Genomic DNA, 15,758 nt, shown 5'->3' on the forward strand with positions numbered 1-15,758 from the left:
TTTTAATGATTGCTTTTTTTTTATTTTGAGGGGGGAGTAGAAAGATTAGGGTGGGGAAAAGTGCATCTTCCAGATCAGGCTGAGAAAAGGGTGGGGGTGGGGGCTTTATCTTGGTCTCAGGATCCTTTCTGGTGCGTCTGACAACCTGGAAGTGTTTGGAGAGAGCAGGAGAGAGAGAGAGAGAGAGAGAGAGAGAGCGAGGCAGGCAGGCGGCTTGCGTTGGATAGAGCTTTTTCTTCCAGGCTGGGTTTTCACATGCTGATCCGCAAATAAATAAATAAAAGGAAATATGCACACGAGAAGCCTGATCCCATTGTAATTTCCATTGCCAAGGGGGAAAATATACACATATATATACATATGGAGATGCATTGATTGCATGGAATTCAACAAGCAAGGTAACAGCTCTTCCATTGCCATGTATGTCCGTCGGTGTCTGTAGTGCGTGTGCGCGTGTGCGACCGAGAGAGAGCGAAAGTGGCTGTCCGGGGTCATTGTTAGACACAAACTGTCTGTGCCGAGGAGCGGCGAGGCCTCGGGAGACGCGGGATGCGGGGGGGCCGCTCCGCAGGGCTCCACGGCGGTGTGCGGGGCCGGGGGGGTCGGGGGGCGCGGGGCGCAGCGAGAGCAGCCTGGAACAAAAGGAGAGGGTGGGCTGGGTTTCCTTTTTTTTTTTTTTTCTTTATGTAGATATATATATTGCGAACCAGCTCAGTGCTACTTTAGCGAAGCGGGATGCGTTTTTCATACAGCCATCGCGGCCTGGTTCTGTCAAGCTCCATTTCTTCTCAGAAGCTCTTTAAAGGGGAAAAAAAAAAAAATCAGCAGCCGTAGCTCGCCGATTGCTCTTAGCTTAGTAGTTGGGTTCTTTTTTTTTTTTTTTTTTTTTTTTCTTTTCACCGTCACCCCTCGGTCTATTATTATTTTTAATCTGCTTAATTATTCCCTGACCCGCCGACACGGGGAGAGGGGCTCGTCCCCTGCGCTGCCATATCTGGGTCCCTCTTTGTTTTAATAAACGTGCCTTTTCTCCCCCACCCGCCTCCTAACTTTGCCGGCTCAAGGGGAGGAATAGATCCTCGCTGGAGGAAGATCGATTCGAAATTGATAGCGAGGGTTTCCGAGGCTGTAGCAAAAAGGAGAGGGGAGAAGAAAAGGAAATAATAATTATAATAAAAACCCAAACAGCTCGAAAAAAGAGGAGGAGGGGAAGAGAAACCCCTTACGGTCTATGGCTCGGCAGCTGCGGGGCTGCACTCGATGTCCGCGGGTTCCCAGCCGCGCATTTTCCGCGCAGTCCCACCGGGCGCGGTTCTCCTGCCCCGCAGTGTGGGAAGGGAGCGCAGGAGAGGGGAGGGGGGGTGGGGACCCGGGGACGGGGGCCTTTCTGTCAATGATCTTTAGCTCCGGAGGTGTGGACCCGCAGTCCCTTTGCTTTTTGTCCTCTTAAATTATATATACGTGTATGTATACGTTACCCACCACTAGCAGGGAAGAGCATTTTCTCCCCCTCCTTTCCACTCCCAATTCTCCTCTGCATTTAAAGGAGAATTGCCTTTTTTATGTTTTCTTTTAAAGGCTTTTAAATATTGTTGCAGGGAGAAGGAGGGCTCATTTCAAACCGTTCTCGTGTACTTAAGACCAATATTGTCTCCATATGGCTGGCCTTTCAAAACCGAATCCTCTTCTTTGAAACACGCGAGAGAGGTTTTTTAAAAGCTATTAAAACTCCGAACTCCTCAAAACAAACGAAAAAAAAAATACTTACAGATAATTGAACTGCTTTTATCTCTCTCTCTCTTTTTTTTTTTTTTTTTTTTTCCTGTTTGGAACTTTTACCAGTCCTGATAGAGCCCTCAAAGCTCCACCAAAACACCGCCTTTAAAACTCCTCTTGTTGCTCGCATCAGATGTAAGCGGCGGATTTCTCAGACTCTGCCGGTGCAGTTTTCCTCCCGTTAGGGCTCAGCTCACTGCATGTGCAGTCCATGCGCACGTTACTTTGCACCATATCGGACTGATTCGCACTTTTTAGATGTTTTTTAATCGTCTCGTCCGTCCAATCCGACTTGATTTGCAACTATTCGGGACAGCGTTTTGAGTTTGGGGTTTTGGAGGATGGATAAAAGACTCGTTTTATTTTACTTTGGCGGAAAGGTCGCGCTTCACAGGGGTGCACGAAGTTGAATTTTCTTTGGAATTGGGGTTATATAAACGCCGTCACGTGGCGGTGGCATTCGCTTGCTGGAAAGCGGCTCCTACCTCTCGGGGAGGACGGGGGGATCTTCCAGCCTCCCCGGCCCAGAGAGCCCGATATCGGCCCGGGGGATGGGGAGGCCCAGCCCCCCCCCGGGACACCCCCACCTCGCGGCCACGCGTGTGCTGAGCGGTTCGGTCCCGCGGCAAGGTGCCCCGTGCGCGCTGCCGGGCGGACTGCGGGAAGGCGGCTGTTTACCTTGTCCAAAAGATGCATTTAATAATACCGCCTCCCCTCTCCCCATCCCCCACCCCAAATCCTATCATCCCTTGCGGGCTGCGATAATAAATAAAAGTCTTTATTTCTCCCTCTCCAAAAGTTAAAGGGCCTCGTCCTCTCCCCGGGCTGCTGGAAGTGAGTTGCGAGCAGCGCTGCTTCGCCCTCCCGCCCTGCCCAGCGCCGGGCTCAGCGCATGTGTATCGTTAATGTATATATATTTGATTGAGCGTCAGCCTTGACTTATGTGCCTCTTATCTCTGCTCTCTCCTCGATGTGTGCCTGCAGTGGGGGATTCGGCGAAGGAAGCTCGTAACATGGCGGACACCGAGGAAGGCTTCGGGCTCCCGAGCACGCCGGCTGACTCGGAGGCCAAGGAGCTGCAGGCTGAGGCCAAGCAGGACCCCCAGCTGGGGACCACCAGCAAGGCCCCCACCTCTCCGCAGGCAGCCTTCACCCAGCAGGTAAGGATCCGGCCGCAGCTCCCCTTCTCTTTCGTCCCTCTCTCTCCTTTTTTTTTTTTTTTTTTTTTTTTTTTTTTTTTTTTGCCAATTTTCTGCGTTTTCCCCCCGATCCCAGCTGTAGTTCTACTCCCGAGCTGGGCAGGAATGAGTCACTTTAGGCCTCACGGGAAAGAAAGCTCTCACCTGATGGTCAGGGCGGTGGGCTCTTTCCTGCTTTGCTGTTCTTTGCGGTGTGTTTGAGTGCTCGGGGGGCATGCAGGGAAAAATCGCAGTGAATGTCACAGGGGGGGACCCGTTTGTGCAAGGACAGGCACACACAGCCAGTGCTTGGGCGTACAAATGCACATGCAGATGCAAGCTTAGTCAGCTGTGTATTTGCTATGTGCCTGTGTGGATTGGTTTAAGACAGGTATGAGCATATATACATATGAAAATGTACACGTGAACACACTGTGCCTGTGTACCCCGGCTACACACTACACTGCCCGCCATTGGGCTCCAGGGCACGCTGTGGGTGTCACGCGTGGGCAGCCCGCAGCCACTTGGGGGTTGGGCACAGCCGGGGTCCCCTCGCACATCCCCACCAACCCTCACCCGACGGACGCCCCCGAGTCGCGGTTACACACGTGGGCTCACCGGCAGGCCGCAGCAAACTGCTCTCCCCACGCTGCAGAGGAGGGCAGGGCCGGGCCAAGGAGCCGGGCTGCGGCAGCGCTCAGAGCTGGCCCCGGAGCTCGGTGCCGGGGTGTAGGGCTTCGCCGGGATCCTTAGGCGGCCGCAGGTAAATCCCTGGAAGGAGATCCCACGGCCGGTTTTCGGTTCTGTTATCGTTAGGGGTGTACGTGTCCTCGGTTTGGGGGTTTTGCCAGGCTGTGGGTCTCCCTCCTGCCCCGCTCAGAGCGATGCCTCCGGACTGGGCTAACAAGGCGAGGACCGAGGGGTGCGAGGATCGCAGCCATTGGGCCCCAGCCTGAAAAAGCGGGTGTAAATCACTCATCAGAAGGATGTGAATCTCCTCCGGCCGGCTCCCGACCGCAGCAGGGGGGATTTCTCCCAGCCGGCCCCGGCCGTCCCGCTCCCGCAGCACCGGGGCCCGCAGGATCCGGCGCTGCCCGGGAAGCGTTCCCCGAGCTCCGGCCCCACCGCCCGGCTGCTTCCCTCCCTGGTTTTTTCTCCTCGGGGCTCGGTGCTCATGGCTCTGCCTTTCTCCTTTGCAGGGCATGGAGGGGATCAAAGTGTTTTTGCACGAGCGGGAGCTGTGGCTGAAATTTCACGAGGTGGGGACGGAGATGATCATAACAAAGGCTGGAAGGTAAGAAGCAGCCCCAGTGCAACGGGGGGAGGCGGCCGCACGCCCGTTGTGTCCGTGGGGCCGAATCCTCCTCCTCCGTCGGTGTTTGCGGGGAGAATTTTGCACAAATACACACCCTGAGCTTCTCCACGCGTGCTCGTGTGCGTGGGGAGTGCGTGCCCACGGCGGAATGGAGGTGCCCGGCCTCAGCCCCGCTGCTGCCCCGGGTCTCCGTGACACCCCTGCGAGGATGGATTGAGAAGAAATTGTTTCTTCTGGCTCCTTTCTTAACCAGAACAGTTGGATCGTTAATCCCAATTTCAAGGCCTTTGGAAGCTTTCCAGTCAAGAGCCGAATTGCAGCCACTTGGCCAAAAGCTGACCTTGTTTAGAGCCGTTCGCTGGGCGATCTCGTTAATATTACCATTATTTTTAACTAAAGGAGCAGCTCTGTCCTTCCGCGATTTTGGAACGCCTTCCTTTTTTTTTTTTTTTTTTTTTTTTTTTTTTTTTTTTTTTCTTCCAGACCCTTCTAATTTCTTACGCGCTCATTGAGGCCAATATACGCGGAACACCCACACCATCCCATTTAAAAGTATATGTGGTCTTAAGCTACTGTTTATATACCGATAGCGTAACGGTTTAGATGCATAAATAGATGTGCCCGCAAATAAATAGCATGCGTGTCTAACCGCGTCCAGATACACATTTCTATATGTGTGCTCTCGCCTGCGTGGGTGTGTAGAAAAATATACAGCCTCGCAAATCCAACTTTATTGGGACTGTGCGTAATGGATTCCATGGCCGGCTCAGCAAACCCGATCCACAGATATTTGTGTGTGTACGCGGATGTACTGCAGTGCGTTTGAGGTTATTCAGCTTTATCCTTAATAGTAGCGTCTTTGAGGGTTGCTCAAGGGAGATCCAGCGCAACGATCACCTGCGAGCTCGGGGCTCTTTTCGCTACGGTTTGAAACGAACTGCCGTACCTGGCGCTGCCCGAGGCTCGGTCTGAAAAGGGAAACCCCTCCCGCAAAGAGAGAATGGCAGCGTTAGGAGGCGAGGGCACAGTAAGCAACGCCAAGTCAGACTTTCATTTTGCTCTGTCATCTGGTATTTGTTGTGGTCTTCCAAAATTTGCCTGGAGAGGGAGGAAAAAAAAAAAATAGAGCCGGCTGCAGACAGCGCTGCGAGTGGGTCTGTCTCAGTGCTCGCCTTGCTCTGCTGCTGGAAAGGGCGACCTGTGCGGGAAATGCGCGGCTGCGGAGCTGCTGGCAGCGCTGCCCTTCCGCCCCCAGACCCTGCGGGGACGCGGGCTGCGCGCTGCCTCCGCTCGGGGACACGGAAACTTCGCGAAGAAAAGCAGATTTTTTCTTTTTTTTTTTTTTCCCCCTCTCAGAAAGCAGCGCAAGGAGGAAGACGGACAAAAACCACCTTGCGGAGATTTCAAACAAATAGTGTAACGCATAGAAACGTCGTCTGGAGAGCTATAAAACCGACATTTATAGAGCGGGGTGTTTAGGGGAGAGCGCACGCAGCACCGGGGCAGGCACAGAATAGTTGTTCTTCATAGAATTCCTTATGCTCATTGCTGCAGAAGCCCGGGGTCGCGCCGTTGCCCATCAGGTGTTTGAGGTGGACGCGCAGATCCGTGTTCGGGTGGAATTTGGTTTCTTCTCCCTCGGTCTACCCCCGTAACCCCCATCAATCACCGGCTTCCCCCCTTCATCTCTTACCACGTGAATTTACACACCGGCCCAGATGCCCTATCGCACAGATAAGAACCCGAGCCCCGGAGAAGTGCGCAGTATTTTTAGAGGTGTGGGGCTTTTTGTTTATGCGTGTTTTAAGTCAAGGGCTACGTTTTCATCTGCTTTATTTTTAAATATTTGGAAAGCTCAAACTAAAATAACATCAGTGTTTTAAGTCCCTGCCTTGCAGTAATGGAAACTATTTCGAAAAGCCGCTGTCCTCAGTGTGTATCCGCGTGCTTCCAAGTATTTGTCAGGTGTGTTTGCTGATGTCTCTGTATGCACGTCCTCGGTGCTACACCTGAGCGCGTGTGTTCCTTCAGCTTCTGGGAGCGGAGAGGTTGATACACACGGGAGCTTTGGAGAAATGTGCACATTTAAAACGCGTACTTTTGCAGAAATATATATTTTTTTACTTTTTTTTTTTTTTTTTGGCATATTTCCTCTGCTCTTCCAGCAGTTTAAGCAAACAGGAAAGTCAGTTGCTTCCAAGGGATCTCGCGGCCAGATTTGTTTAATTTTTTATTTTATTTTATTATTATTATTTTTTAAATTGAAGCATTGGTGAAAGAAATGATAACAAATAGGCGAATTGAGGGGTAGGTGAAGAAACCAACCCGCTGGGATCGTAACTACGATTGCGCCTCTACAAGTCCCTTGTCCCCCCAGGTCCCCCTCCAGTCTCCCCCCGTACAGGATGTGCCCCCGCCTGGCTGCAGGGCCCCTCCACTTCTGATAAACCGCACACAACGCACAGATCCACCTTGGGAAACTTTCCCTTCTTCGCTTTTGTATTTACGCACTTCTTTCTTTTATAGGCGTATGTTTCCCAGTTACAAAGTGAAGGTCACTGGCCTCAATCCAAAAACGAAGTACATACTGTTGATGGATATTGTACCAGCGGATGACCACAGATACAAATTTGCAGATAATAAATGGTACGCACTAAGGGGGGGGAGTGAAGGGAGCGCTGATTCGTGTCGGGCTGCCCGATCCCGGGGCGGCATAGGGTGGGAGATGCTGCTGCTGGATGCTGGGCTGTACCGGAGGGTCTCGGGACGCACCTCTGGAGAACAACACAAAAAGAAAAAGAAAACAAACAAAAGAGAGAGCCAAATCTGTTGCAATTAGAGAACAGTGCCTGTAATCCTGCTTAACGATGAGATCGTTGGCCATCCTGGTGCCAATAGTTTAATTACCCTTCGGGCAGCAGCGTCTCCGGGCGGGGGAGATGCTGAAGGATGGATACGCGGTGTTTTCTTTGCTCCTTGTTTGGGTGTCCGCAATTAGGAAGGAGGAAGGATGGGGTTAAATGGGGAAACGGCCACCTCGACGGGAAAAGTGCCAAAGATCTCCATTAATTCTCCGCGCACTGTGTGTGTCCGTAAACGTCTTTTTTTTTTTTTTTTTTTTTTTTTTTTTTTTTTCGAAGACCGCCGGGCACCACGGTGCTGGGGGCAGGAGGGGGGACCCCACGGGTGGGAGCTCAGCGCCTCTGTCCCACGCAGGTCCGTGACCGGGAAGGCAGAGCCGGCCATGCCCGGCCGCCTCTACGTGCACCCCGACTCCCCCGCTACCGGAGCCCATTGGATGAGGCAGTTGGTTTCCTTCCAGAAGCTGAAGCTCACCAACAACCACCTCGATCCCTTCGGACATGTGAGTACCGTGCTGGGATAGGGCCGGGAGACGCGGATTTGTGCTTCACAGAGCGACCGTGGGATCCCACGCGCAATCGGGTCCCTACGAGTGGCATCGCATTGCCCAGAGCCACCGAACCTGTAGTCTAAATCCATTATCTGATTGGGGTGCCCCCCTGGTAAGACGGGATGAGCCCCAGTGATGACCTCCTCCGCCCCCCTACCCCCCCCTCCCCCCCCCAAAAAAAGGATACGTAGCCCATGCTTTAAAGATCTATTTCACAACACTGCGTGGGAATTGATTACAGACCGCAGTGCCTGGCTTCAGTGATACCTCAGCTACCTGGTTTTAACCCGAAGGGGGTCTGAAAACCTTAAAATCTGCCCGTAGCTTCCATGAATTTGGCTAACAGGTAAAAATCAATCAGGCATAATTATTGGAGGAAATAGGACCTACAACCACGTGGTTGAAAAGAAAAAAAGTAAAAGCCAAATCGTACCACCAACCATTGTTGGACCCAAGGGGCCGTGAAAGCTTGTGTGAATTCTGCAGCCAGAAGCAGCCCACCTTCGGAGGTCTCCAAAGACATGTTTTTTTTCTGAGCAAATGTATATATGCGTCTATGAATTATAAATATATATATCTATAAAAATATATATAATTACTTAAGCGAGTATATGAATCCAGATCCCACCATCCTTTTCCAAGAGCCCATTTTTCTCCAGTCTCATTTCAACACTTCGGTTTCATTTTTTTCCCCAAGCTTTTTTTTTTTCTTTTTTTCCTTCTTCTTCCTTCTGTTTTCACTTTTTAACACTGAAAACCTCGTGTTCCTAAACCCTGTCTGGTGGGGGCGGGGAGTGGGAGGAAACCAGCCGAGCCCGCAGCGCACCTGAGCGCTGAGCATCGCTGTCCGAGCCGCGCTTTCCCTCTCCAATTCAGGGTTGGTTGGTTTATTTATTTACTATTTATTTTTTTCCTTTGGGACCCGAATTAAGACGCTTTGCAAGCGCTGCTGCTTTCGCTTATTATTATTATTATTTAATATAATTTTGTTTTGGAGGGGGGAGATTTTGGGGGAGGGATCCGGCCGGGTCCCGAGGCCAGGCATCTCCCGCTGCGAGCAGGCGGCTCTGGGGAGAAGTCCCTGCAAGCAGAGTCGGGCTGCTGGGTCAATAGGGACTTCAGAGGCGGAGCTGCACCGGGAGCCTCTCAATTAGAGTCGCGGTAATGAAATTAAAAACCATTAGATCGTTCACCGTTGATGTCTACGGCTTTCCCGGATGTCAAAGCAATTTGCCTAAACCCCCGGGAAGGGGGAGGCGGCGAGGCGGTCGGGGTCTGGCGTTGGGGCGCGCTGCGTCTCGCTGTCGCCAGGGTCCGGTCATTATCGGCGCGGGTCCCCCCCTCCCCCACCGTCCCCATCCCCGCCACTGTCCCCGGAGATTAACCCGGTACGGAGCAGGGGCCGCTTTTTATCTTGAGCGCAGCGCTTCCCTCCCCACCACCCTCCTGCCCCATCCTCTGCGGGTGGCATGGTGGGGGGGGTGGACACACGAATTCCTCTGCTTCTCATCCCTTGCTTTGTTGGATTGCTGGGAAGATTGAGGTACCCTTGCTGGGGGTGCTGCAAGAGAAAGAGAGCCCCCTCCAGCTTTGGGAAATGTGTTAGGGGCCCTAATGGGCTCCTTGGCTGTGGCAGAATGCTTCTCTGGAGAGGTGTTTCCTCCTCCATCCTTTCTGAGGAGCTCTGATGCGGGAGAATCTTTTGGGGAAGGGACTGCAGTTCCCTCTCTGCCTCCTCTCTCCATGAGAAGGTTGCACGGGTTGGGAATGCGCGGAGTTGTGCCCCCTCCATTCCCATGGTCTGTCCTCTCTTTCTCCCCATGCCCAGATCATCCTGAACTCCATGCACAAGTACCAGCCCCGGCTCCACATCGTGAAGGCAGATGAGAACAACGGCTTCGGCTCCAAGAACACAGCCTTCTGCACCCATGTCTTCCCAGAGACCGCCTTCATCGCTGTTACATCTTACCAAAACCACAAGGTGAGAGCTCGGCCGGGCCTTCGCACCGGCAAACTGTGTCTCCTCTTCCTCACTCCCTCCTGACACAGTTTCTTTTCAGGTCCTTCCCACCCCACCATCATCTCTCTCACCTCCCCACTTGCCACAGTCCTGGCTCCCTTCTGTTCCCCACACCCCTCCCCATCCGTCTAGATCTGTCCTGTCCCCATCCCCTCTGTTATTCCTGGCAGTACGCACAAAGCATCCAAAGAAGGGGCTCAAGGCGCGCCAAGGGGGAATGAGCTCAAACAGGATGGCTTGCTCAGAGTGGAGGCGACCAACCGAGGAAGTTGGTTTTATCTTCTTTCCCCACATCGGTCAAAGGCTGTAATCTGGTGCTGGAGAAGGGAGCTGGGCGCTCCCCTCTGTGGCCGGGGCTCTGATAACCCCAGCTGGCTGTGCTCTGTCCCTTTGTTTGGGGACGGCTCCGTCCCCACCAACCGAGGGCAGTGAGACCCTGGCAGGAAGGGAGGCTCTGAGGCTGGAGTCAGCTCCTGCCTGAGCAGAACAAAGCAAAATGTGTGAAAATGTGTCAATTTAGGCTTCTTTGGGGTGCCCCCAAAAGGGCTCCCCTAATGGCATTGAAAGCAGGGTCTTTGCTTGGATTTGTGGGCAGGTAGAATGTCCCTCTTATGCTCAACTGAGTGAAAGCATTCTGTTATTTTTTCAGATGGAGAAAGGTCAGATAAGACCTTAGTTGAATTCTGGATGCTTTCCTGGAGATGTAACAGGGAAGCTCCTAAATGTGCGTGAAACGGTTGTGTTTCCTCCATCCGTTGGTTGGACAGGGAGCTGCAGAAAGCAGAAGCGGGCTGGAGAAGAAAGAGTGTTTCACCGTAACTAGGGAGAAAAGAAAATACTTCCCTGCCCTTTAAAATAGGAGCTGCTGGCACAGCCAGGACAAGCAGACTGGATCCAAGTTGAGCCCTCGCCAAATTATGCCTTAAATTATAACTCCGTTGTGGATGCTATAAAATCGAGTTTAACTTCTGCTTGATGGATTCGGAGAAAGAATATAATATTAATAGAACAGGGAGTTAATAAAACAGGACATACTGCTTGCTTTAAATGCATTTCCCTGTGAGAAAACAGGCCTGAATTTAATTGCTTTCCTTTGAAGAAAAATAGGACTGTTATGTAGGGGGGGGGGGAATTACCACGCAAATAAAACAAAGCAAAGCAAAAACATGTAAGTACAGTAGTTTGGGAAAACTGCCATATTAGGAGGAGCGGGGATATTTGATTGTAAATCAACAACATCTGGTTGATAAGGAATGACATCTGCGTATCCGTCTCTGTCAAAACACACGCACTGACGAGCGCATGAATCTCTACAGACGCACACGCGCTCGCATCCCTGCAGACACATGCACATGCACACAGACACCACTACATATTTTACACACCCCCTACACATTTTACATGCTCTCACATCCCTCCCCCCCCAGCACACGCATTCCTCTCCTTGCTTGCCTTGAGTCATTGGGGGAACAAGAAAAAGAATGGCTGTAGCCCCAAGATAAAGCCCCAATTGAGAAAGATAGGGCCGTAAAAATAAACCAGGGAGTGATCTACCCTAAATGGCATCTCCCTCCAGGGAAGGGAATAAAATCTGCAGCTTGCCCCTGTGTCGAGGAGGCGCAGCACCAGGGTGCAGCTGGTGCTGGCAGTGTGGAATGGTGACGTCCGTTGCGTGTAGGGCTGCTCTGTGGGCACAAGCCCCAGTTCTGCTGTCACAGTGGGATGTTTTTGGGGCCAAGAGTGTTTTTGGGTTGTGCTTCCTATTGCCATAAGTGATCGCAGGCTGTGTCTGTGGAGCTCAGCAAGGAGCTTTGGTCTGGTTGTCCATCCTCGTGTGTCTCTGCACACTACCTATTCTTACCCACTTACTGCCACCTCTCTCACTTCCATCCATCAGCCGTAGAGCACCCTTCACGCAGATCCTCCTGTCCGTGCAATTACACACCATTATTACGCAGTGATTCCTTTTACATGCACAGTTTCATGCACAGGTGCACACACTAGCTTACACACGTGTGTGCTTTCGAAAACTATGTTGTGCTTGCATGATGTTGCAGCATGTAGTATTCCCTGCACGACTCATCCATAACTGCATGTGACTCGATGCTTACACAGCCCACAGAAATACCTGTCTGATTGCGGATCAGTCCGTTCATTTCAAGAGCACAGCTGCAATCCCAATACAGGCCTTGTGCTTATTTCCCCTGATATTTTAGGCAGCCTGCAAAGATATTTAAGCCCACTGGGCTCTCCCTCTCCCCAGCCTGCTCCCCAAAAGGAGGGCTCAGCTACGAGGAACGTTTTTGTTAATTTTTCAGTGGACTTGTCAGCAGCTGGCTCGGCCACCTCCCCCGTCACTGCAGCCCTGAAAAAAGACCCCAGAAATATTGAGGTGTTAAAATAGGTCACATGCGCATTTCATTTCCTTGCCATTTACACAATGGGTGCTTGCAATCAGGTTGATTCCCAAATATTAACTTCCCCTACAGTTAAGTACCATTTTGCTGTAGCTTAAATCATTGTGTTACTTGTTATTAAGTACTAGGTCTCTACTTAGGACCAGGAAATGAACCCTAATAGACAGAAATAATTAAGGTTCTGCCCTCTCGAGGGTTCTTTCAAAAGCAAGAATTCACAACAATTATTCTCATTAATTTTTACAACCTACTTTCCCTGTTAGCTGGACTTGGGCTTTATATTAGTTTTCCCTCCCTCAGGATATCCGGTTTTATGCTGATTTTTTTCCCCCAAGTTATTCATCATTCTCAGGAGCCCAAATTCCTTTTGGGTAACATCAGCACTAACTGGGATGCTGCAGGCACCACAGTGATGTGGACAACCAGGGAAGGCTCTCTGTTCTTTTGAGGAGGGCAGCTGCTGGGGCTCAGGATGCTTTATTTCAGAGATCGGCTCTCCTGGTTGGATTGCAGGGAACTATATCCATCTCTTCAGGATGCCGGAGGCTATGGATAGGTGGTGGTCCAGCTGGCATTCCATGGAGTGCCTCAGTGTAGGGGCTGGGCCCACTCCTGTCCCCCAGTCTGTCCCTGCTCAGCCTGGGGCCCTTAGGGTTGTGCCTTCCCTCTCTGAGGGGACCCTGGGCACTACAGCTCTCCCCACTCTCACCCTCTCCCACCTCCTGACCCACCTCCTCCCCACCCAAGCACTGTGCAGGGTCTGTCTCTTCTTCTGTCTTCTGTCCTTGCCTCCCAGTTCAGCCAGCAGCCTCCTCAATGGGCCCCTCTGTCTCATACCAGTAGCTCTGACCAGTCACTGGCTCACAGTCCCTCCTATTTCCTTCACTGCCCTCTGGGTTCAGCATTCTCTCCCCCCTGCCAGCCTTTCCCTTGGGCTCTGAGTCCCCGTTCCCCATCCAGCTGCTCTGCCTGCCCCAGCCAGATGCACACAGCCTCAGCAGCCACCTTGTCTTCATCCAGTCCTTTCCTTCACACCACTCTGGTTTGGCTTTCTCCTCCATGCTGAGTTGGTTCCCACCTGGGGTACGTGACAGCACAGAAGAAAAAGGCTCTGTGCTTTCAAGCCTGGAGCCCAGCCTCCTGGTTACTCCCAGCACCTGTGGGGATTTTCCAAAGTGTCCGGCTTTGGGATGGCTTTGCAATAGCCTCCAGAGGGTCAGAGCGGTGTGCTTCCCTTTGGCTATGGTGCTCAAAAAATATGGGACTGGTTTGATTGATAGGAAAAGAACATAAACAGAAAGGAGACCAGAACGAACTGCTGGTGTGGGACACCTCAGCCCTAACAAAGTTTAATGGTTAGAAATAATGGAGAGAAACCTTATCAATACAGAGTGGTAATTTGACCCTTGCTGCTCGTGAATCTAGAGACATAAACCCGTGTAAATACAAGGCTGGGCAAGAACAAAAAATGCAAAGATGGTGCATTTCTTCCACCTAACTAGATGCAAAGCTCAATTTTATCTTGCTGGAGTGAGAGATGCCGTTGGAAATGTCTCAGCAGACATGCTTTGTGGTCAGTTAGCCCAGAGAAAGGCGCGGAGGAGCGGCGCTGAGATTTCATTGGGAACTGTCTCTTCCCGTTAAAGTGAAGATGAACCCATAGGTCAGACAGGCACAGAGAAGTGCAGATTGGGAAGGCTGCACTGGGAAAGCGCTTGACACTCAGGGGTCTGCAACAGCACCAGCAATCAGAGGCTAGAACATAACTTTGCCATCAATTTCTTCTAGTAACAAATCAAGAAACAAAACCCCATGTTTTTGTTGAATCCGTGCTGTGTGATTTAGCCCCAAGTGTTCCATCTTAGTGACCTTGTGGGACGTGGCATTCATTTATTTATTTATTTTAAAATGATGTCACTGTCATTTGACTTTCTGACAGCTTTTTTGTCCCCACCCCCAACGAATTGCAGTCAATTAAACAGAGTTTTGCTGTGGCAAAACCGATCCAGAAGAAGGCAATTTCCACCCATTTGTTTGCTTTTCCACTTCTGAATAGTTTTGAAGTCAGACAAAAAGCAGCCAAACAAAATACCTTCCAGAGGCTGTTTTCTAAAGCAAATGCTCACCAGCTTGCTCTCTATTTTCTAATTTGTTGCACTTTTTTTTTTTTTTCCTTAAACTGTCTTAGACTCAATGCTAGGGCTGATGCCCCTAAGTGTTATCCAGAGAAACCAGTTGGAAACCCATCTAAAGACTGCCCACTACCGAGCTCAGACCTAACTTGGAGCCTTCTGTACCCAGAGCTCTTAGACCCCTCCAACGCAGCAGATCCTTTGTTTTAAGGTGTTCTCATTTCCAGGTGATCTACTTGGGGCTTTCTGCTAGCAATACGTACATTCATCCCATTGTTTCTAAGCATTCCCAAAGAGAGTTAGGAGGTTTCTCTACTAGTAAAGCAAAGTTTTTGCAAGATGGAGGTCTTGCATGATATTTTGCCAACATTCTGTGGGGACTGAAGGTTTGATTTGTCAAAAAGAGCAGTTAGCTGAGATGCTTAACTAAAGGGCTCCCATGTTGGCCTCTCCTTCTTCAGTGAACAGAGTGAATTTGGGCAATGCTGCCCACCCCAGAGCCCGCCTGCCCTCTAGCACTCCCCATCTCCTCCCTTGATTCCAGCAGGAACACTGGGAGCTGAGGTCCTCTGTGCAGGCTCCTTGGTTAAAGAGCCTTCGGTTAGGTTGGGATGAATCCGCGCCTTTGTACGGTTGTGTGCTGGTGCCAATACTGTAAATCCTCACTCCATGAAGGACTTCTCTTATGCAAGCAAATATTGCCATTGGGTTCGGCAAGTGAGGACAACCCGTACATTTAGTGCATTTCAGAATGCAGATTAAATGGAACCTTCCACAAGTTGAATAATGCCTATTATTCACTACTGAAGTGCCACCACCTCAGCGGTGGAAACTGATAGGCAGTTACTTTGCAACGTACACAGCTGCTTTCTAACAGTTTGGGGCTTTTAATTATGAAATATATCACTGGTTTACTGCTAGACAACAGCTCAAATGGCAGGTTGGTCCAAATGGGTTGTTTGTTCAGCCTCTGCTTTGAAATCGGAAATGCGTGACAAAAAAAAGCAGCGCCTGTTTATGTGGTGAATTAGGTCCTGACTTAATGTGAGTGCCTGTGGGGATGTGCATACGTGGGTGATGGGGGCTGTGTGAGATTTGGGATCAAATTAGGCAAAAAAAGTCAAGTAAACAACTAGCCTTTGGAAAAAATATGCTATACGATGAGAAAAAAACAAAATGAGCTGGTCGTGCAGACACCTGGCGGTGCTTGTTATTGACACTGGCCAGGCCAGATTTCTCTCTTTGAATTTTGGCAAAGAGATGGGTCCAGTTGTGCGTGCTCGACTTGGTGAGCATGAACCTCTCTCTGTTCTCCCGCCATCAATCCCAAGCGCTTCCCTTCCCTTTGGCCCACCGGCAGTGTGAAGGAAGGATGGTGAGTGCACGAAGCTGCTCCAAGCTCAGGGCTCTCCTTGCTTCTGTCCCTGTGCTCGGACTGCCTGGCAGTGATGGAGAAAGGGAAGAAGGGAAACTGCAGCCTTTGCTGCCTATGTATTTGATATAACATA

At 51.0% G+C, this 15,758-nt stretch overlaps 1 protein-coding gene across 1 annotated transcript in view; it reads left to right on the forward strand.

Annotated features, from left to right (window-relative positions):
* Nucleotides 1-367: 367 nt before the first annotated feature.
* TBX5 (T-box transcription factor 5) overlaps nucleotides 368-15,758 on the forward strand; it is a gene marked incomplete at its 3' end in the record, with an annotated part of 35,534 nt that continues 20,143 nt past the window's right edge. Inside the window, exons 1-6 of the mRNA XM_079544030.1 lie at nucleotides 368-398; nucleotides 2,761-2,936; nucleotides 4,154-4,248; nucleotides 6,796-6,915; nucleotides 7,486-7,633; nucleotides 9,510-9,662. Coding sequence (XP_079400156.1) covers nucleotides 380-398; nucleotides 2,761-2,936; nucleotides 4,154-4,248; nucleotides 6,796-6,915; nucleotides 7,486-7,633; nucleotides 9,510-9,662 — 711 coding nt within the window. The 5' untranslated portion in view covers nucleotides 368-379. The remainder of the gene's footprint in view (nucleotides 399-2,760; nucleotides 2,937-4,153; nucleotides 4,249-6,795; nucleotides 6,916-7,485; nucleotides 7,634-9,509; nucleotides 9,663-15,758) is intronic.

Source organism: Tetrao urogallus (assembly GCF_951394365.1).
Source record: "Tetrao urogallus genome assembly, chromosome: 17".
NCBI lineage: Eukaryota > Metazoa > Chordata > Aves > Galliformes > Phasianidae > Tetrao > Tetrao urogallus.